This window comes from Pyrus communis, chromosome 7, assembly GCF_041283825.1.
Source record: "Pyrus communis isolate YQ-2024b chromosome 7, ASM4128382v1, whole genome shotgun sequence".
NCBI lineage: Eukaryota > Viridiplantae > Streptophyta > Magnoliopsida > Rosales > Rosaceae > Pyrus > Pyrus communis.
This window is the reverse complement of record NC_142571.1, coordinates 1,719,800-1,740,769: the sequence shown is the minus strand read 5'-3', so window position 1 is coordinate 1,740,769 and position 20,970 is coordinate 1,719,800. Positions and strand designations below refer to the sequence as shown.

General features: G+C 38.5%; 5 protein-coding genes across 23 annotated transcripts; 2 read left to right on the top strand and 3 right to left on the bottom strand.

Annotated features, from left to right (window-relative positions):
- Positions 1–2,701: 2,701 nt before the first annotated feature.
- Positions 2,702–4,657, top strand: LOC137735150 ((+)-borneol dehydrogenase 2). Its single transcript, XM_068474542.2, has 2 exons — positions 2,702–2,953; positions 3,694–4,657. Exons 1-2 carry the CDS (start codon positions 2,916–2,918, stop codon positions 4,490–4,492), a joined length of 837 nt encoding a protein of 278 aa, XP_068330643.2. The 5' UTR covers positions 2,702–2,915; the 3' UTR covers positions 4,493–4,657.
- Positions 4,658–7,371: 2,714 nt separating this feature from the next.
- Positions 7,372–9,301, top strand: LOC137735151 ((+)-borneol dehydrogenase 2-like). Its single transcript, XM_068474543.2, has 2 exons — positions 7,372–7,533; positions 8,309–9,301. The coding sequence occupies exons 1-2, from the start codon at positions 7,496–7,498 to the stop codon at positions 9,105–9,107; spliced, it is 837 nt and encodes a 278-aa protein (XP_068330644.2). The 5' UTR covers positions 7,372–7,495; the 3' UTR covers positions 9,108–9,301.
- On the bottom strand, positions 8,091–11,605 carry LOC137735147 (transcription termination factor MTERF15, mitochondrial). The gene has a single exon (XM_068474537.2). It carries the CDS (start codon positions 11,431–11,433, stop codon positions 10,234–10,236), a length of 1,200 nt encoding a protein of 399 aa, XP_068330638.2. The 5' UTR covers positions 11,434–11,605; the 3' UTR covers positions 8,091–10,233.
- A 671-nt stretch (positions 11,606–12,276) lies between these two features.
- LOC137735148 (transcription termination factor MTERF15, mitochondrial-like) lies at positions 12,277–15,769 on the bottom strand. 11 transcript variants are annotated; one of them, XR_015964430.1, is made up of 6 exons: positions 14,907–15,720; positions 14,516–14,768; positions 14,313–14,429; positions 13,224–13,247; positions 13,008–13,109; positions 12,277–12,841 (listed from the first exon to the last, which is right to left on the bottom strand). XR_015964430.1 is itself a non-coding variant. In XM_088697361.1 (3 exons), exon 1 carries the CDS (start codon positions 15,517–15,519, stop codon positions 14,332–14,334), a length of 1,188 nt encoding a protein of 395 aa, XP_088553487.1. In that variant the 5' UTR covers positions 15,520–15,641; the 3' UTR covers positions 12,713–12,841; positions 13,224–13,247; positions 14,313–14,331. The 11 variants fall into 11 exon arrangements, 1 of the variants encoding a protein (XP_088553487.1); XR_015964426.1 differs by having other exon boundaries at positions 13,008–13,049; positions 14,516–15,641; XR_015964425.1 differs by having other exon boundaries at positions 13,008–13,049; positions 14,313–14,768; positions 14,907–15,641.
- A 446-nt stretch (positions 15,770–16,215) lies between these two features.
- Positions 16,216–20,149, bottom strand: LOC137735149 (uncharacterized). 9 transcript variants are annotated; one of them, XM_068474539.2, is made up of 5 exons: positions 19,710–20,149; positions 18,853–18,919; positions 17,796–18,055; positions 17,611–17,718; positions 16,216–17,131 (listed from the first exon to the last, which is right to left on the bottom strand). In XM_068474539.2, exons 3-5 carry the CDS (start codon positions 17,968–17,970, stop codon positions 16,389–16,391), a joined length of 1,026 nt encoding a protein of 341 aa, XP_068330640.2. In that variant the 5' UTR covers positions 17,971–18,055; positions 18,853–18,919; positions 19,710–20,149; the 3' UTR covers positions 16,216–16,388. The 9 variants fall into 9 exon arrangements, with proteins under 9 accessions (XP_068330640.2, XP_068330642.2, XP_088554000.1 ...); XM_068474541.2 differs by having other exon boundaries at positions 17,802–18,055; positions 19,710–20,121; XM_088697874.1 differs by having other exon boundaries at positions 17,611–17,682; positions 19,710–20,100.
- Between the last annotated feature and the right edge of the window lie 821 nt (positions 20,150–20,970).

The window sequence follows — 20,970 nt, the reverse complement described above, 5'->3', positions numbered from 1 at the left end:
CATACTGCTCCTGGAGGATCTCATTCTTTATCGCTATCTTGTTGTTCTGAGCCTCTAGCTCATCGACTTTAGCCTAAAGAGCAAACCTCTTTCGTTCCTTCTTTCGTTGTTTTGCACTAAGTGCGAGGGGGGTGTCGTTCTGCGTGTTGTGGCTCCCTTCACTCCCCATGTTGGAGAAGGGTGCCTGGTCGAATGAAAGTGTGCGAATGGTGGAAACCAGCTTGATAAAGCTGGAGAGAGTAGGAATAAGTGCGATTCCCACAGACGACGCCAAATGTTGATGCACAAAATCGGCGATGACTTTGGTTCAACAGAAAGTGTGAGGTTTATGACCTTCGCTAGGTTGCTCTGGTCATTAATGTGGATAAGTATGTAAATGAATAGAGATAGGGAAGCAAACAACACAAGATGTACGTGGTTCACCCAGATTGGCTACGTCCACGGAGTAGAGGAGTTCTTATTAGTTGTGAAGGGTTTACACAAATACATAGGTTCAAGCTCTCTTTTAGTGAGTTCTAGTGAATAGTTTAGTACAAATGACATTAGGGATTATTGTGGGAGAATGATCCTTTTTTATAGAAGAGAGTTTCTAGCTTTGTTCTGACATTGACACGTGTCGTGTTGTGATTGGCCTCTGATATCGACACGTGTTGCGCTGTGATTGGCCTCTGATACCGACATGTGTCGTGTTGTGATTGGCCTCCTGGTTGGAGGAAAAGTCTTGTGGGTCCTTGACGGTATGTTGTTGACTGGTGCTTAGTAGTTTCGGGATTGGTCAAGTATGGTACAAACATGCTTCAAAAAGATAGTTATAAGAATGAAAGTTCAACCTCGATCGGAATACATATGAGATCAAAAAGGCCAACGACTGGAAGCGGGAGTCCAGCTCAACGGACTATTAAGCAGCGTGGTTCCCACATTTAATCATTCATCATGTTTCGTACGGTCAGAAATCATTTTATTTATTTTTATTTAAAATTAAACACAAATAGTATCTGATGAAAACTGATCATACGATGTACGATAAACAGTTAGAATATAAAGATCGCTAGAATTTTGACGTATGTACACCCTCAGATAGTTGGCATAATCACTTTCAAATTGATGTATATCTAATATCATTTTTTTCCATCCCCCAATCACATCGCATCTCATCAAAACCCAAGTGTTGAGGGTTGTGTGGTTTGCCAACACAAGATCATTTGTCTCTTTAACTTTATTACAACAGATGTTTTTACTCGATGACTTGTATATTCTGATGATAGGACATGTCAAATGAACCCAATTCATTAACTTCGTCATAAAATATAATATCATATGATGTCTCCATTTTAAATACATTGAATAATCTCTTCATGTCATGTCGAGGCCATTACACTTGAAAATATCAGCTACCCTTGCTGCCAATCATATTAATCCCCTGACTGTTTCGGAACAGTCTTCTTCCATCACCTCTCCTCCTCGACCGTCTCTTTCCAACGCTAACTGCATTATAGCTGATGGCTCCGCTTGCCTAATGTAGTTGCCCATTAGTGGTCGATTGTCCTAGTCCACCTTCATCATGCAACCATCTTTACTGGAAGATGATGCACATGCTCTTGTCGTCTTCGCTCTGCCTACTCTAAACCCTAAACCTTAAACCCTAAACTAATTGTTCTTCATTTGAAGAGAGGATGATCATAAACAACCATTGGAGATACCAATCCCAACCGGTTTCAACACGTATAGTTGCTTAAAGTCTTGAAATTTGTCTTAAGCGATATAAAAAGATAAGCACTAATACAAATTCAAGTTTCGCAAGAGATCCTTGAAAAGTGATTATATTATGGATAAGAACTTTGATTTTGTCACGATGTTTCATTTTTGTAAACATTCTACCACACAACAACATTCTAAACCCTTAATAATACAGTGGATCGATGAGAAAAATTATAGGAAGCCACCATACAACATCAAGAACGTGAAATTAGAAATGCACATATCTCTAAATCAAAGATCTTGGAAATGAGATTTAAAGTTTGAAAATAATTATATTTCATGCTTCAGCTATGAAAAATCGACTTTCATGTGAAGTATTGCTCTCAAACAAACACACGTTGATTTGGGTGAAATTTTTTAAATCGCAATCATATGTCCGTCTACTCTGATATTGAATTATTTTTAAATAGTTATAGGATGCCTTTAAGGGAGGGATTCTCATTTTTAATAAATGGGAATTAATTGTAAGACTCATATATCGAATTTTAAAGATCCGAATTATCTATTTTTTAAGTTGAGCTTTATAAATCATGCTTACAAAATATTAGCCAAATCGAAAATATTTGAGGTAGCAAATTGAGTTCAAAGAAATTGACTAACATTTTATTCTAAGAAAAATATTGAAATTTCATCATGATAATTGAATAGAAAATAATTTCGAATTGAATTAAATCTTTACAAAAATAATTTATAAATTGAAACTTACAAAATAAACAATTTGAATCGTTGAAGTTAAATATGAAAAAGGTTCCACAACTGGACCTGGCTTCTCTGCCCTCCCACTTTCCATACACTTCCATCCTCTCATCCTATTTGTACTGTTACAGTTAAGTCACATCAATATTTTATATTAATATTATTTTTTATCTTATTATCTTTATAAAAAAAATTAATATAAAATATTAACGTGGCTTAATCATAATCACACAAAATAAGAAGAGATAAGAATGTATAGGAAGTGGAAGACCCGAATAGCCAGATCCTCCGCACCTAATCTCAATTTTTTTAATAAAATGGGGATCACCCAAGAAAAGAAATGGCAAACTTGACAAAGGTTTAGGAAAGTGTAGTAGGTAGAAAAGCAGAGAGGAGAGAAAGGAATATATTCAAACAAACAAGAGAGAGAAAAAGAGAGAGGTCAGGCTTTGTCCATCACCATGACTGAACAAGCGGGTTCACTTCCAAGCTTCCAGAGGTAATAAACTCTTACCTCTCTTTCTCCTATACGTTTCTCACCACCCACTTCTGCGTTTTCTGCTTTGTTGTTCATTGCTTTTTCTGGGTGTTAAATCTGCAACTATAAATACAGCTTTGCTTATATTGTTCATGTGAATCTGTGATCTGGGGTTTGAATCCAACGGCGGAAAATCATTTGTGTTAGTTTCCCTTTGTGGTTTTTACAGTTTGCTTCACTCTTGGCATACCTTCAGATTATGTAGTAGTGAATATGTTTTTTGGTTCGAAAAGCGAAGCATCATGCTTTCTTCCAGGAAGTATTTAAGTGATTTTTTCAAATTTACTTGTATTTTTATTAAGAATTTATTTCAAAAATATTTTTAGCAAAAGCATTTTAGTCATTTTAAAAGTACGTCTAAACGATTTATACACCTGGGTTTTTGCCGTTAGATCTTGGTCATCGGATACCCGACTAAAGATTTAACGACCCAACATTCTGGTGTATATCATATACTTGAAAATCCCCTGAAAATGATCAAGGTTTCTTGGTCAACTGAAATCTCGAAATTTTTATTCATCTGAATCTGAAACCGGTTGCTAAATTTTTTGAACGTGGCTTTCTCATATTGTCACAAATTCACAATACTAAAATTTTGTCTTAATTTCGTGTGAGAAATAAATAAAATATGTACAATTTTAAGGCCATGTTATGTGGATAGGTTTCCCTAATGGATGCTCAGTTCTTTCCCTTCTCCTCAGGTTAGTAGGGAAAGTGGCACTGGTGACCGGCGGAGCCACTGGCATTGGAGAAAGCATTGTGCGCCTGTTCCACAAACATGGCGCAAAAGTTTGTTTAGTTGATGTGCAGGACAACCTCGGCTTACAAGTGTGCGAATCCCTCAACGGAGATCCAAACATTTGTTATCTCCATTGTGATGTCACGGTAGAGGATGATGTTAGCCGCGCAGTTGATTTCACTGTCGATAAATATGGCAAGCTGGATATCATAGTCAACAACGCTGGGGTGACAGGTTCGCCTTGTCCAGACATCCGCAATGCAGACTTATCTGAGTTTCAGAAAGTGTTTGATATTAACGTGAAGGGAGTGTTCCTCGGAATGAAGCACGCAGCTAGGGCAATGATCCCGCAGAAAAAGGGCAGCATAGTTTCTCTTTCCAGTGTTTCAAGTGTTCAAGGAGGCATTGGACCACATGCATACACAGGGTCCAAGCATGCTGTGTTGGGGCTGACCAAGAACGTTGCAGCTGAGCTTGGGAATCATGGGATACGCGTTAACTGCGTTTCTCCTTATGCAGTTGCGACTAATTTGGCTTTGGCTCACCTGCCTGAGGATGAGAGAACCGAAGATGCCTGGACAGGTTTCCGATCTTTTATATCAAAAAATGCCAACTTGCAACGAGTGGAACTGACAGTTGATGATGTAGCTAATGCTGTGCTCTTTTTGGCAAGTGACGAGTCCAAGTATATAAGTGGGGATAATCTCATGATCGATGGGGGCTTCACTTGTGTGAATCACTCACTGAGAGTCTTTAGATGATGAGAAGAGTTAAATGGATTGGTCCTTATATTTCCGCTAGCATCTTTGGAGCGTTTGTCGTGGAAAATGATTTCCGCACTTCCGTTTCCTCCTGATGCACTTATCTGTTTCATAGAAGTCCAATTTCAGATAATGAAATGCCGAGTATGTTTCCATCTCTCTTTACAGTTAACAGTCTACCAGGCTTCTTACAAGTACTTTTTCACATTTCCAAGTTAACCATTTCGTGTGCATATTGCTGGATTGTTGCATTCTTTTCCATCATAAGTTATATGGAACTCATGCATCTGCCAGGCCATGGAAATGTCAAAGCTTATGAAGAACCCACCTTCGGAGAAGACTGGCTTCCGGAATCATTTTGAAGCTTTCATTCAAAACAAATCCGAGCAATAAGAAAACACCTTCACCGTAAATATGACTCCAGAGCCTTCAAAACAAATAGGGTAAACAGTGCAAACAAGACGGTTTGGATACGAGAATTATTGAGCTAACGAGATCCAATCGAGTTTGTAAATTTATCTTCACGTCTAAACTTATCGACTACAGGGACACTTAGCAACAAAATTGTACGAAGGGAAGAAAAATAGGTGAATGTTGAAACGGAACTGAACTTAAATATCTCGATTAGTTGTATTTATATCCAAGGATGCTAGATATCTTATATTCCAATATCTTATGCTAGATATATTTTAGGATTCTTCTAGTTTAATTTGAATTATATATATATATATATATATATATATATATATATGTATGTATAACTCTCTTGGGACTAGTATAATGCTTTCATGATGCATACTCTGCTTTCTAGTCTTGAATTCTAAAATATTTATACTAACATAATCGTCGAAAGCTTAAACCAGTAACACACCAGTACTTTAAATTAATTACGGTTGCTTGTTCTTGTTTGTAGATGGTTAATTCACACAATTCAAGTATTCACGGTGATGCTGAATTTTTGTTCCAACGCTTGCCTAGGAAAGGGAATTGGATCCAATAGGATTCCTACATTTTAGTAATTCATCGTGTATCATGCGGTTAGAAATTATTTGATTTTTTTATTTAAAATTAAATACAAATAGTATTTGACGAAAACTATTTACACAATGTACGATGAACGACTTGAATATAGGAATCCCTAAAATCCCCACAATGCGAATGACCATCCTCATCCCTAGGAAAGGCCCCTAGTTATGACTCCCCTTCCTTCTTTTGACGTATGTACACCCTCAGATTGTTGGCATAATCACTTCAAATTGATGTATATCTAATATCACTTTTTTCCATCCCCCAATCACATCGCATCTCATCAAAACCCACCGAGTGTTGGGGGCTATGTGGTTTGCCAACACAAGATTATTTGTCTCTTGAACTTTTATTACAACACATGTTTTTTCTCAATGACTTGTATATTTTGATGATAGGACATGTCGAATGAACCCAATTCATTAACTTCATTATGAAATATAATAGTATATGATGTATCGCTCTCCATTTTAGATACATTAAATAATCTCTCCTCAACATGTCGGGACCATCACAGTTGAAAATATCAGCTACCCTTGCTAGCAACCATATTAATCCCCTGACTATTTCAAAACAGTCTTCTTCCATCACCTCTCCTCCTCGACCATCTCTTTCGAACGCTGACTGCATTGGAGTTGATGGCTCCACTTGCCTAATGCAGTTGCCCACTAGTGGTCGATTGTCCTGGTCCACCTTCATCACGCAACCCTCACCACTAGAAGATGATGCACCTGCTCCTGTAGTCTTCATTCCGCCTACTCTAAACCCTAAACCCTAAACTAATTGTTTCTTCATTTGAAGAGAGGATGATCATAAACAACCATTGGAGATACCAATCCCAACTAGTTTCAACACGTATAGTTGCTTAAATTCTTGAAATTTGTCTTAAGCGCTATAAAAAAATAAGCACTTAACACAAATTCAGGTTTCGCAAAATATCCTTGAAAAGTGATTATATTGTGGATAAGGGCTTTGATTTTGTCACGTTGTAAACATTCTATCACATTGTAATGTTCTAAACCCTCAATAATACAGTGGATCGATGAGAAAAAATTATAGGAACCCACCATACAACATCAAGAACGTGAAATTAGAAATGCACATATCTCGAAATCAAAGATCTTGGAAATGAGATATAAAGTTTGAAAATAATTTTATTTCATGCTTCAGCTATGAAAAATCGACTTTCATGTGAAGTATTGCTCTCAAACAAACCCATGTGTGATTTGGGTGAAATTTTTTAAATATCAATCATATGTCCTTCTAGTCTGATGTATTTTTAAATACTTATAGGAGGCTTTTAAGGGAGGGTTCCCATTTTTCATAAGGTAATTTTAACGAAAAGCTTATGATACTGTTTACTTTAACGAAAAATCATATTTTTATACTAAAAAGTCAATCATGATACTATTCACTTTACCCTTTATTTTATCCTAATTGTTAAACCTTAAAGTTTTTAAACTCTTTTCATTAGTTGTTTATTTTATTTTATTTATTTTTAGTATTTATAAATGAGAATTAATTGTAAGGTCCATATATCGAATTTTTACGATTCGAATCGTCTATTTTTCAAGTTGAACCTCATAAATCATGCTTACAAAATATTAACCAAATAAAAAATATTTGAGGCATCAAATTGAGTTCAAATAAATTGATGAACATTTTGCTCTAAAAAAAACATTGAAATTTCATCGTGATAATTAAATAGACAAATGATTTCGAATTAAACTAATTTTTTGTAAAAATGATCTATAAATCAAAATTTATAAAATAAACAATTTGAATCGTTAAAGTTTGAAATAGATTCCACGGCTAATCACTATTTTTTTTAATAAAATGGGAATCAGCCAAGAAAAAGTAAACTTGACAAAGGTTTAGGAAGAAGTGAAGTAGGTAGAAAAGCAGAGAGGAGAGAAAGGAATATATTCAGACAAAAAGAGAGAAGAAGAAGAGAGAGGTGAGGCTCTGTCCACCACCATGACTGAACAAGCGGGTTCGCTTCCAAGCTTCCAGAGGTAACAAACTCTTACCTCTCTTTCTCCTGTACGTTTCTCACCACCCACTTCTGCGTTTTCTGCTTTGTTGTTCATTGCTTTTTCTGGGTGTTAAATCTGCAACTTCAAATACAGCTTTGCTTATATTGTTTATGTGAATCCGTGATCTGGGGTTTGAATCTAACGGCGGAAAATCATTGTGTTAGTTTCCCTTTGCGGTTTTTACAGTTTGCTTCACTCTTGGCATAACTTCAGATTATGTGGTAGTAAATTAGAGCTTGTTTGGATGAGCATTTCAAATGAATGAAAGTTTTTTGGTGAAAATGTTTTAGGAATAAATTCTTAATAAAAATGCAAGTAAATTTGAAGAAAGTACTTAAATGCTTCCTAAGTGCTTTTTGAATCAAAACACTTTTTTTCTAAAACCATTTTCAGTCATTTTAAAAGCACATCTACACGATTTATACACCCGGGTTTTTGCCGTTAGATCTTGGTCATCGGATACCCGACTAAAGATTTAACGACTGAACATTCTAGTGTATATCATATACTTGAAAATCCCCTGAAAATGATCAAGGTTTCTTGGTCAACTGAAATCTCGAAATTTTTATTCATCTGAATCTGAAACGGGTTGCAAAATTTTTTGAACTTGGCTTTCTCATATCGTCACAAATTCACAATACTGAAATTTTATCTTAATTTCGTGTGAGAAATAAATAAACTATGTACAATTTTAAGGCCAAGTTATGTGGATAGGTTTCCCTAATGGCTGCTCAGTTCTTTCCCTTCTCCTCAGGTTAGTAGGGAAAGTGGCACTGGTGACCGGCGGAGCCACTGGCATTGGAGAAAGCATTGTGCGCCTGTTCCACAAACATGGCGCAAAAGTTTGTTTAGTTGATGTGCAGGACAACCTCGGCTTACAAGTGTGCGAATCCCTCAACGGAGATCCAAACATTTGTTATCTCCATTGTGATGTCACGGTAGAGGATGATGTTAGCCGTGCAGTTGATTTCACTGTCGATAAATATGGCAAGCTGGATATCATAGTCAACAACGCTGGGGTGACAGGTTCGCCTTGTCCAGACATCCGCAATGCAGACTTATCTGAGTTTCAGAAAGTGTTTGATATTAACGTGAAGGGAGTGTTCCTCGGAATGAAGCACGCAGCTAGGGCAATGATCCCGCAGAAAAAGGGCAGCATAGTTTCTCTTTCCAGTGTTTCAAGTGTTCAAGGAGGCATTGGACCACATGCATACACAGGGTCCAAGCATGCTGTGTTGGGGCTGACCAAGAACGTTGCAGCTGAGCTTGGGAATCATGGGATACGCGTTAACTGCGTTTCTCCTTATGCAGTTGCGACGAATTTGGCTTTGGCTCACCTGCACGAGGATGCAAGAACCGAAGATGCCTGGACAGGTTTCCGATCTTTTATATCGAAAAATGCCAACTTGCAAGGAATGGAACTGACAGTTGATGATGTAGCTAATGCTGTGCTCTTTTTGGCAAGTGACGAGTCCAAGTATATAAGTGGGGATAATCTCATGATCGACGGGGGCTTCACTTGTGTGAATCACTCACTGAGAGTCTTTAGATGATGAGAAGAGTTAAATGGATTGGTCCTTATATTTCCGCTAGCATCTTTGGAGCGTTTGTCGTGGAAAATGATTTCTGCACTTCCGTTTCCTCCTGATGCACTTATCTGTTTCTTAGAAGTCCAATTTCAGACAATGAAATGCCGAGTATGTTTCCATCTCTCTTTACAGTTAACTGTCTACCAGGATTCTTACAAGTATTTTTTCACATTTCCAAGTTGCCCATTTCGTGTGCATATTGCTGGATTGTTGCATTCTTTTCCATCATAAGTTATACGGAACTTATGCATCTGCCAGGCCATGGAAATGTCAAAGCTTATGAATAACTCACCTTCGGAGAACACTGGCTTCCGGAATCATTTTGAAGCTTTCATTCAAAACAAATCCGAGCAATAAGAAAACACCTTCACCGTAAATATGACTCCAGAGCTTTCAAAACAAATAGGGTAAACAGTGCAAACAAGATGGTTTGGATACGAGAAATATTGAGCATAACGAGATCCCATAGGGTAAAGTGCGAACGAGACAGTTTAAATACTAGAAATATTCAGCATAACGAGATCCTAATGGTCTCGCAAAGTAGGCTAACACAAGGGAGTCACAATGCAGAATGGTATTAACCACCCAACCATTGTCACTGCAAACAAGACTAGCTATTTGTGGATAACAAGTATTAGCAGAGCAGAACAAGGACAGAGACACAGACAAGCACCGATATATTACACGTCTTAAAATTTGAAACATCAGACAAAAGCTTTTTCATTCCTTCATATCTATAAATAGATTAAATTGAAACTGAATAGAAGCAACATATCTACCGAAGGCAATTCCAAGATGAACAAAGTCAAGGACCATCGATCCTATAGTTGAAGGCGCCGCAACCAGAGAGCAGAGCAGGTCAATCTCAAGTTAATTTCAAATAAGAGAGTATACGTATAACGAAATCAGCTAGGCAGTGTAAGGGGAAGACGAAAAATGATTTTTCATCTTTCTTCATCCATGACAACCAATTGAATTCATTTCTAGAAAAATACACTGAGCCAAAAGCTAGCTGCTACCAATGACACTGAGCAGCGCTGCATCTACGATACTACATCAACAATATCTAACCTCTTTTGACCTACGAACATCATACATCCTCGACTTTAACTCTCCCTTGATACACACTCAATAATTGAGGTACTTCATCTGTATATCTGGCCACAAACCTCTTCAAGAAGTATTTCTCCACAGGGTTCAACAGAGAATACAAATTCACATTTTGAATTTCCTTTATCAATCCTTTCGAGATCAAAACTTCAACAACCGAACACCTTGGGATTATTCGCTTCTCCAAACTGAGAGCCACAATGACTGGGTATTTGTTAATCACTCCTGCCGGCCATCCCATTTTGTTCACTAGGAATTCCATTACCTGCATTATTTTCTTCTCCGACTTAGTCATACATTGAGGGAACCGCTTAAACGCAGAGAGAACATCATCCTCCGACCAACCCCACCTCTTATAAGCTTCACAATTACGACTCCATATGGACTTACTATTACTACTACACAACGCTTTTATTGCAGAAACAGACACTGATTTTTCCATATCAAAGCCCATTTGCTTAACCTCATCCACAACCGTGCCGAAATTCTCAGGATTTCGTGTTAAAGAGCTAGGAAAATGAGCTAACAACAGAGAAATACATGATTGGGGCATACCTAGTTCTCCCAAAATCTCAATATTTGGCGCCACATTCTTCGAATGGCCTTCCAATAAAATCCGCGTGCCGCCGTTCTTCAAAAAGACAACGAAGTTCTTCTTAGGAAGCAGATTCATAAGGAAATGGCAGGTGGGTTTTATCCGTTTCTGCAAGCTCACACTCAAAACAGCAGGAGAGGAAGCGATAATTTTTGCAAGGTCATCTTTTGAAGCTCCAAGAGAAGTGAAAAACTCAAGCTTTGGCAAAAGGGTTTTCTCCGGATTGGTTACGAGAAGTTGTGGGCACAACCTCACAAGCTTGGAGATCTGGGTTGCAGAGAATCCACGGTTTCTGAGAAGGGCCAAGACGGAGTCTGATCTTTCCGGGGATCGCAACTTGACCCGCTCAGATGCTGAAACTGCACCTTCCGGAGACAACCCACATGAGTTTACGAGGTAATTGGCTGTGCAATTGGGTTGGGGTTTTGAGATTTCTGAGGCCAGGAGTCTGCAGAGTATCAGGGTTTGAAGAGAAGAATCAAAATGCGAGGGATTTAGATCCACAAACCCAACAGCATATCTTTTAGTTTTGGGAAATAGGGAATAACCCAATCTGCCGGCCTTCACGTTGAAGAGGCTTACCATGTTAGGTTCCCGGCGATGTCCAATTTCAGGTGGAAAGTCCGAAACCTCCGCGACTCATCCGTTCAGACTCCAGAGGGTTTTAGCATTTCTCTCGGGAGAAAGCAGTACGAGCTTTTCATGGGCTTCGCATTGACAACCTTGTGACTAAACCGTTACGTAGCTCCTGATGCCAATCAAAATTACGGTCACTGTTCTAAAAATCTTCGCCCACCACCGTTAAGCTCCGTTTAGATACTAGGCGATTGATTATTATCCCGATTAATACCTAGATGTTTGAAAATTAAAAAAGGACACCTAGACTTGTTGGCGCATGCCTAAACCGCCTAGCCTGTTCAGACTCACCTAGGTATCTGTCTAGGTCGTGACTCATTTCGATAAAAAATAGATAACTTTAATTTTGCATTTTATTTTTTTCAATAAATTGTAAGAAACTTGTTAAATACTTAAATGAACACATATTATATACTTGTTTCCTATGTTTTCATTATCTTTCAATCTTCATAATATACATGTCATTCTATTTTATGATTTATGATGAGGTTATATATACTCAAGTATACGCAAACACATTAATACGAAATATAATAAATTTACTTAAATTTGTCTAGTCTGCCTGGATGCCCGCCTAATTGCCTAGGAGCAAGACCCCAACACGCTACCTGACTAGCGCCTATCGTTTTTTAGAACCTTGATTACGGTAACCTTTTGGGTTAATAAAATAAAGATGTGCATATTTTTATTTATATGTTCTTATTTTAACGGTACGAGACGCTACATGTTAATGTATCTGTGCCATGTAACTTGATCTTTGCATCACTTGAGAGATTGACGTGAACAACAATATAATAATCAAACATTAATGACATCTTAATAACATTATATTGACGTATTGATACAAAATATCGACACATATCACAGAAATTTCTATTGAGCATTAACGTCGCTACCATGGCATTGATATTAAGTTGCAGTATCATCGCCCTCGTTAATGTCTGGGTCAGGCGCAGCTATACACACGACTCATGTGCACGTGGGAGAAAAACTGAAGCCAGCACAACGTAAAAACAACCCATCCAGCACAAGACAAAGAAATTACAATGAAACAGGCTTAAAAGAGGCAGTCTATAGAAACACTTAACAAAACAGGACCGCCCGTCCAGTAAAACTCTCCCGATGTAAAACTTAAATGTACAAGCCACAAGTACTCAGTAAGAACAGATGGACCTCCGATGGAAATTCAAGGTGAAGAGTTCCTCGCCTGCCGAACTTACGGACAAAAAGATTTGCATCAAGACATGTCAGCGGTTATATGCGTTCACCAATCCATGTCGACAGCAGCTCACATATTTTAAACCATGGAACAACGTACGCAAGCAAGATTTCCAGACACCAACAATTCTTCTTCAAACTAATAAACACAAGTAAAAACTGCTGAGTAAATATTTATAAGCAGACAATGGAAGTGAAGCACAAGCATTTCAACGGAATAGTTGACGAATATGAGAATCTGCTGTAGAAATTGACAATACATTCTTGAATCAGACTCGTAGCTTAAACGTGGATTTATTACATACCTTGCTTGGGAGGAGTGTCACATTTTCTCACGAAGGCAACAGCTGATATGAAACAAAAGGGGAAACAGTGATTGTTTTTCTTTTCATTTTTCCACTCAGTTTCTACGAAAACAAACACAATTACCATGACTAATATAAATTAAAGATATAAAAGAAGAAGAAAGTTTCATCTGGGCAATTTGAGCTGTTTTGTGACTGTTTTGGGTTTTTGATTACCTTTGAAGAATTGCACCAGTGAATCTGTGGAAGAGATTATAACCGTTAGTACCAATTTATTGATTGCAAACAAGGCAGGCATAGGGTACCAAGCAATAGAACGAAAAATAAGATCAAGCACTATGTAAGACCTATATAAACGGTAAGAAGAGTAGGCTGCCTTTCCTATAACCAGATCGAAACTTACCAAATACTCTCTCCACCCGATCTCCCTTATGACACTCTCGCTTCTCACCATCACTCTAGAAAGGGAGAGAAGCTCTAAATCACCTCATCTGTCTGGCATAGGAAACTTGGCCATAAATGAGCAACATTTATACCTAGGATGGCTAGCAACCATATCTCAACCTAAATAGCCATTTAATTACTTGCAACAAAATCCCACTTTCATTCCATCACCAAACAATTCGGGTGCACTGGGATGGGTACTCACTGTAAAGAAGACATAACTTCACAGCATGAATAAAATGCTAAGAATACAACGATTCCGGAATCACATTCTCCTTCACATAACTAAGGAGCTTACATAATGTTCCATCATTACAAGCCAAATGACTCCTGATAACAAATCCCACCAAAGCTGGCATTTTGTGTCCCGGAAGAACCCAATTAACACTCACAACCCACTGCAATTTATTTTTTGATAAAAGGCAAATGCTAAGAAACAAGCACAAGTGAATCAAAATGACACAATGATACTGATCTAGGCCATGACCACTAAAAAAAAGGCTAGCTTCTAGAGGGTAGTTAGTAACAGAGTAAACTAAACTATATGGTAAAACGAACCCATAAGAAGCATGTAAATTTGTGTTTTCTAACAAAAGAAATCATGAAGACAATCCAAATTTAAGAACCAACAATGCACCTCGGAGTGCAGGTCAACCTGAAGCTGGTTTTCAGATAAGAATGTATATAAAACTAATGCGATTAGTCAGAGGAGTTGAAGATGAACAAATGTTATTTCTCTTTGGCCATGACTGACAACTGAATTTACTTCCATAGAATATCAATAGCATATTAGGTATAAGGAAGGCAATATCGATATGTTAGCTTCTACCAATCGAGAGGCTAAAATTATTACAATCTCACCTCTCCTGACCAACCAATGTCATGCATCCTGGACTTCAACTTTGCCTTGATACACACTCAGTAATGCAGGTACTTCATCTATATATCTGGCCACAAACTTCGCCAAGAAGCATTTCTCTGCAGGGCACATTACAGAACATAAACTCACATTTTCAATTTCCTTTATAAATCCTTTCACCATCAAAACTTTAACAACCGAACACCTTGGGATTATTCGCTTCTCCAAACTGAGAGCCACTATGATTGGGTATTTGTTAATCACTCCTGCCGGCCATTCCATTTTGTTCACTAGAAATTCCATTACCTGCATTACTTTCTTCTCCGACATAGTCATACATTGTGGGAACCGCTTGAAAGCAGAGAGAACATCATTCTCCGACCAACCCCACCTTTTATAAACTTCAGAATTACGATTCCATATGGATTTACTGTTACTACTGCACAATGCTTTTATTGCTGCAACAGATACAATTTTTTCCATATCAAATCCCATTTGCTTAACCTCATCCACAACTTTGCCAAAATTCTCAGGCTTCCGCATTAAAGAGCTAGGATAATGAACCAGCAACAGTGAAATACATGATTGGGGCATACCTGATTCTCTCAAAATCTCAATATTTGGCGCCACATTCTTCGAATGGCCTTCCAAGAAAATCCGCGGGCCGCCTCTCTTCAAAAAAACAACGAGCTTCTTCTCAGAAAGCTGTTTCCTAAGGAAATGGCAAGTGGGTTTTATCCGTTCCTGCAAGCTCATACCCAAAACAGCAGGAGAGCAAGCGAGAAATTTTGCGAGGTCATCTTTTGAAGCTCCAAGAGAAGTGAAAAACTCAAGCTTTGGCAAAAGGGTTTTCTCCGGTTTGGTTACGAGAAGCTGTGGGCACGACCTCACAAGCTTGGAGATCTGGGTTGCAGAGAATCCACGGTTTCTGAGAAGGGCCAAGACGGAGTCTGCTCTTTCCGGGGATCGCAACTTGACCCGCTTAGATGTTGAAATTGCACCCTTCGGAGACAACCCACATGAGTTTATGAGGTAATTGACTGTGAAATTGGATTGGGTTTCTGAGATTTCTGAGGCCAAGTGTCTGCAGAGTATCGGACTTTGAAGAGTACAATGTGGGGGTTTTACATCTCCAAGAACAAATCTTTTAGTTTTGGAAAATAGTGAACGACCCAATCTGCCGGCCTTCAGGATGAAGAGGGCTGCCATGTTAGACGGCGCCGGCACTGATCACTTTCAGGTGGAAAATCCAAAACCTCGGCGGCTCTCTAGTAAGATGTATGTTTTTCATTTCCTGTTTTCTGGCCCACTGGACTTTAAAGCCTCACACTTCAGGCTACACTAGAAGAAAATCAATTATTAATAAGCTGAGAACTTACTAGTCGCCAGTATTTGGGTGCCTGCTCATCCAAGGCACCTCAAAAGTGGGAGCCAAATGTATCCCTTTGTACTTCTTCTCGTCGTCATCGCACTTGCGCAACAAAAAAATATATTGGTCGCGCAAAAATGGCAGGATAAGAGGAAAAATAAAACTTCATGCAACGAAAATATTTGTCACATAAGAATACTTCGCGCGACAATCACAAGTGTTTGTCGCGCAAGAAAAAGCGAGAAAAAAAATTTCCACCAAATGTTTATGCGACGAAAATTTCCACAAATTAGTCGCTCAAAGTTTCATTGAAACGGACAAATACCCTTTATCCGTTCCCATTTAGTGTGCATTTATAATACATTTTGTGCAACGAACCATGCATTTTGAGCGATGAAGTTCTTCAGCACGCAAAATGTTACGGTTTATATATAGACACAATTTCAAAAACCTAGTTTTGAGAGGTTTTGTTTCAAAGGCAATGGCCAATTCGGTTCCTGATTCAATGAAACGTTGCGTGGGAAGAGGTTCTCACGAAAGGAAAAGTGTGTTGTGAGTAGAGCGGTACCGTCGTAAGCGAGTGCCCTACTTTGAAGACAAAAGTAGGGCTGATGCGTACAAGCAAAAGAATACACAAAAACAAGCACCACAAAAGAATACACAAAAACAAGCAGAACAAGCAAAAGAATACACAAAAGCAAAATGTTTCCTACAAAATATTAGGGAGTTGAGAATCCAGTCTCTGCTGTAACTCTTTGATTTTCAGTGAGAACTCTGCTTTTTGCTCCTTGTAGCTTTGTAGCAAGTATTCCTTTCCTTCTATCACCTCCTTCAATTCTCCTACTTCCCTCTTGAGCATCTCAACCCTCTCTCCATCTCCTCTTCCTCTTTCGGTTGCATCAAAGTTGCTTTCCCCCTCAGGAAATCCATTCACATGACCATTTCTTTCTTCAGGTTGCCAAATAGTGACCCGGGGTGATCTGTCAATGGGGCTCACATGTCCAACACAGTGATCAGCGATTGCCTTCCTAAGCCTTTGGATTTCTCTCTCCGAATCAAAAAAGTCCCTGTTTGCTGAATCAAGTTGTGACTGTAGATTGGTAGAATGTGCCAGCTGCGTGTTCAGTGAACTCTGCAGCTCTACAATCTGATCCTGCATCTCTAATATCATGTCATCTCTTCTCTTCAGTTGTTGCCTCAGTTTTTGTATGACTTCCCGCTTACTGAAGATGTCAGACCCAGATTCTGAAACACAAGGAGAATCTGAGGAGTTTGAATACTGGAGGAATGGCTTTGGAGGCAACTCAAGGCAATCCGGAGAAGATGCCCAGACAATGCCATTGTCCTTGTTAAATCCAGGGGCCGGAACCATGACTAAAGGCAAGGCACCATCAGATTCAGTCAGCATCTGGTCATTGGGCAGGCACTTCATCTCCATCATGCCCTCAGTTCCTATTTCAAACCCATTACATATATGAAACAACCAGATTATTATAATGGGCTGTCAAATAATATATCACGCTACTGCTCATCAAGCAATATGGGATAACTGAAAATAAATTGCAACAAACATAACGCAATTCAAATGAAACTCAACTAGCATCAATCCAAATACAGATTGCTGTTTAACAACAAAACTTTCCATACAGTTCTTCAGCCTCACTCTTCAGAAAGAGTCCAATTGTTGTTACTCTCAACAAAGCCCAGTTAGATTAAGGTGTAGCATTAAAAACTGAACACCGAGTTTCTCATTCTCTTCTTTTTCAATATGGTTGTATCTCACAATATATCAGACAAGCTTTCACACCCAAAGGAGAACCATGCAAATGAATGTGTAATCAACCACTGGCCAAAACTAATTTTGAATCCTGAACAGAAACTACTTGTTTAAACCTCAGAAATTCCAAAGCCAAGAATTTACTACTCCATACCTGACATGCAATTAAAGCAACCTCCATCATTTTGTTGTGTAAAGGAATAAACGTTTGAGTGCACACGGCAACCTGCAGACTTTCTTTGGTCAGAGGATTTTCCACTTCCTGAAATTGACAACAATGTTAAAAGGTAGAAGGAGCCACTGTAAGGAAAAAGCTATACACATTAGAAATATTCGAACCATTACTAGCATTCTCCTGGGGCTTTGTGTCAAGTGCTTGCTTCAGCTTGTAACCAAGACGAATTGACAATGTACTTAACAAGGCACCACCAGCAATAAGAACCCAATTAGGTCCATCCCCCTGAAAAGATTTGGATCTCTGAGCTCTAGGCACAGCAGTTGTTTTTGGTTTCATTTTAAAAGCTAGTGGTGTCGGAGGAAAAAATTCTGAATCATCCAAGAATGACCTATGTCAAGAAAATACCAAATTTCCATGCTATCTGTATGAAAGACACCATCTTAGGTAAATTGAATCAGGAAAGAGAAGTTAATCAATCTTGACAAGAAAATTGCAATCACTGATGCATGAATACTAACCAAGACAAATGAAACAGAGAACTGACAATAAGCCCACAGAATTTCACATGAACAACTTAGAATTACTAAAACGACGGGATGTAGAAATCAACAAATAAGTGGTTAATTTCACTGCTCGTGAGTAGGGCTGGGCACGGGCCGGGCCGGGCCCAATTTTGAAGGGACCGGACCCGGGTTTAAAAGAAACGGCCGGGCCAGGTGGGTATAACATATTTTAATGCAGGAACCGGACCTAACCGAAACAGGCCGGTCCGGGCCAGGTCCACGGGTCCTTTTTTTGGAAAAAAAAAAAAGAAAAAGCTAAATTTTTACTGCAGCACAGCCGCACAGATTCACTCACAGTACAGATTTTATAGTTTGCACAACACATCCAAACATTACAAAGTCCAACATCCAAGTCCATAGATTAACATTACATCCAAAATAACAACATTACATCATCCAACATCGTTCGATACATTAAATCCGAGACATTCAAAATAACATCCGAGACATCTAAAGATCAGATCAACATACAAAATATCTGAGAGCTATAAGTACCAGACTTGCTTCATACTCAATGTTGTTAATGTGTTATGAGAAAACATGCTTCGCAAATGGGACATCACTAGGGAAAATCCATCAAATACAAATAGAAATAGAACAAGTATAGTATTACACATACTACAAAGGGTGGAGAATCACAAAAAAGGAACCTCACCAGTACCCTTCTTGGCTTGCAAAGTGGCAACAACGTCTAAGCACTTCTCAATATCAGGGATCTTTGCCTAATAATCAAAATGAAGGAATCCAATATTAATACTTCTCAATATCAGGGATCTTTGCCTAATAATCAAAATGAAGGAATCCAATATTAATACATGGGAAAAAAAAACATTGGAGATGCAGTATAAGTTGATATAAAACACAGCAATCCGATTTTCATATACCGAAGTCACAGGTCAGGTACAATCATGAGTGAAGCAATTCCACAGCATGTATTTATATAAACAGAATATGAAAAATCACTACAGTCATTTTCTCTCACACCTAGAATTTACCCCAAGGGTGATGAAATGGGGTCAAGTTAACTACGAAAACTTGGTTTTTATTTTTTTATTTTTTATTACGGGCAAAGTCCAATATAGCTGCAGATTAGACTCAAGGTCTAAAGGCAAACTCCAACGTGCCACTAGGCCAAGTAGTATCAAATTTCATAAGTACCGGCGAAAGCTATAAATGGGGTAAAAATTACGTCAGATGCAATGGTGTTGAGTCTGTTGACACACTGTCTAATAATCACTTGTAGTTGGGTGCTTTTCGAAACAACACACGGGCCATGTAGACTAATCGAATAATAAAGAACACAATGCTATGATCTAAAGAAAAGGGCTTTGCCGAGAAAACCTGAAGATCTCTCTGCTGAGCTTATTTTGTGTTCATGTATTTTCCCAAAGTTTCAGAAATACATTAATGGTGGCAACAGATCAATCATCAATCTACAAATTCTAATTTAAAACCCCTGAAATCCCTACACCAGAAATTCACATTAATAACAAAAGCCTAATTCAAAATTACCTAAATTTTAGAGGGATGATGGCTGGTAGCAGTGTCCTCGACGGCGGTGACGGGGTGATGGTGGTCGCGACGGCGGTGGTGTTGTCGTAGAGGAGAGAATCGAGCCGTCGTGGTTCTGGGACCTGGGTTCTCTGGGATGTCGTCGAGGAGGACGGGTTTATGGGTGGTGCCCGTCGTGTTGGTCGCGACGGCGGTAATAGGCTGGGTGATTTCTGTGAAGTGAGGCCGGTGAGCACTGTCGTCGAGGAGGAGAAGACGATTGAGAGTTGGAGTCGAGGGAGCCGAGGGACGGATGGTGGAGAGGTGGAGTGACTGTTTGCAAATTGGAAGCGCTTCTAAAGGCAAAAGATGGCCTCTAGAATTTTCCTTCTGTTTTTCCTCTACAATATGATTAAACTGTTTGAAATTTGGAAACACATAAATAATTGAGAGATTTTCCAATGATACTGTAACACGAGATGACACACCACATGTTTTTATAAAAATGATGATATATGTGTGTTAAAAGATTAATAACTTAAAAATTAAAATTTTTCATCATTTACATAAAAATACGTAATGTACCATTTGTGTTCCCGTCATAACTAAAACTAATTTCTCCGAACATAGAAGGTAACACGGCAGGCAGGAATGTGGGATTGGGAGGAATGCCCTAGAAAAATGCAACAGCTATTGGCAGAAGTAGCCACGTCATGTCATATCTAGTTAACTTGAATTTTGCAAGAATTACAAAGCGTCTTCTTGGATTGTCAGTTATACAATGAAAATTGAAAATTATCCGTTACATTCATACTATTACAAAATACCAAATCAAGTAAAAGTGCAATTACAAATTGCCCGTCTAAATTTCAGCTCGGAAGAGAATAAAAATCTTTTCCTTTGAATAAGAATGCAGAAGGAATTTTGCAGTCTGGGTCTAATAATAATTAATATAACTAAACCTCATTTGTTTAAGATGTCAAGTTAAAATAATGCCCAAAAACCATCCATGGAAGCTGGGCCGCAACCTATAACTCCAATTGAAAACAAAAATGAAATCCACCAACATAAATTATTCTAAAGATTCTTACATCCTATTCGCTCATCGTGCGGCCATAAATTATTTTTAATTATTTTATTTAAAATTAAACACAAACAGTATCTAATAATTTTTTACTGCACGGCGTACGATGAACGGATAGAATTTCAAAATCCTTAGGATCCTTATCTTGAATGATGCCCACTTTGAGGGCCAAAGCTTGAGCCATGAGAGTGCTCAAGT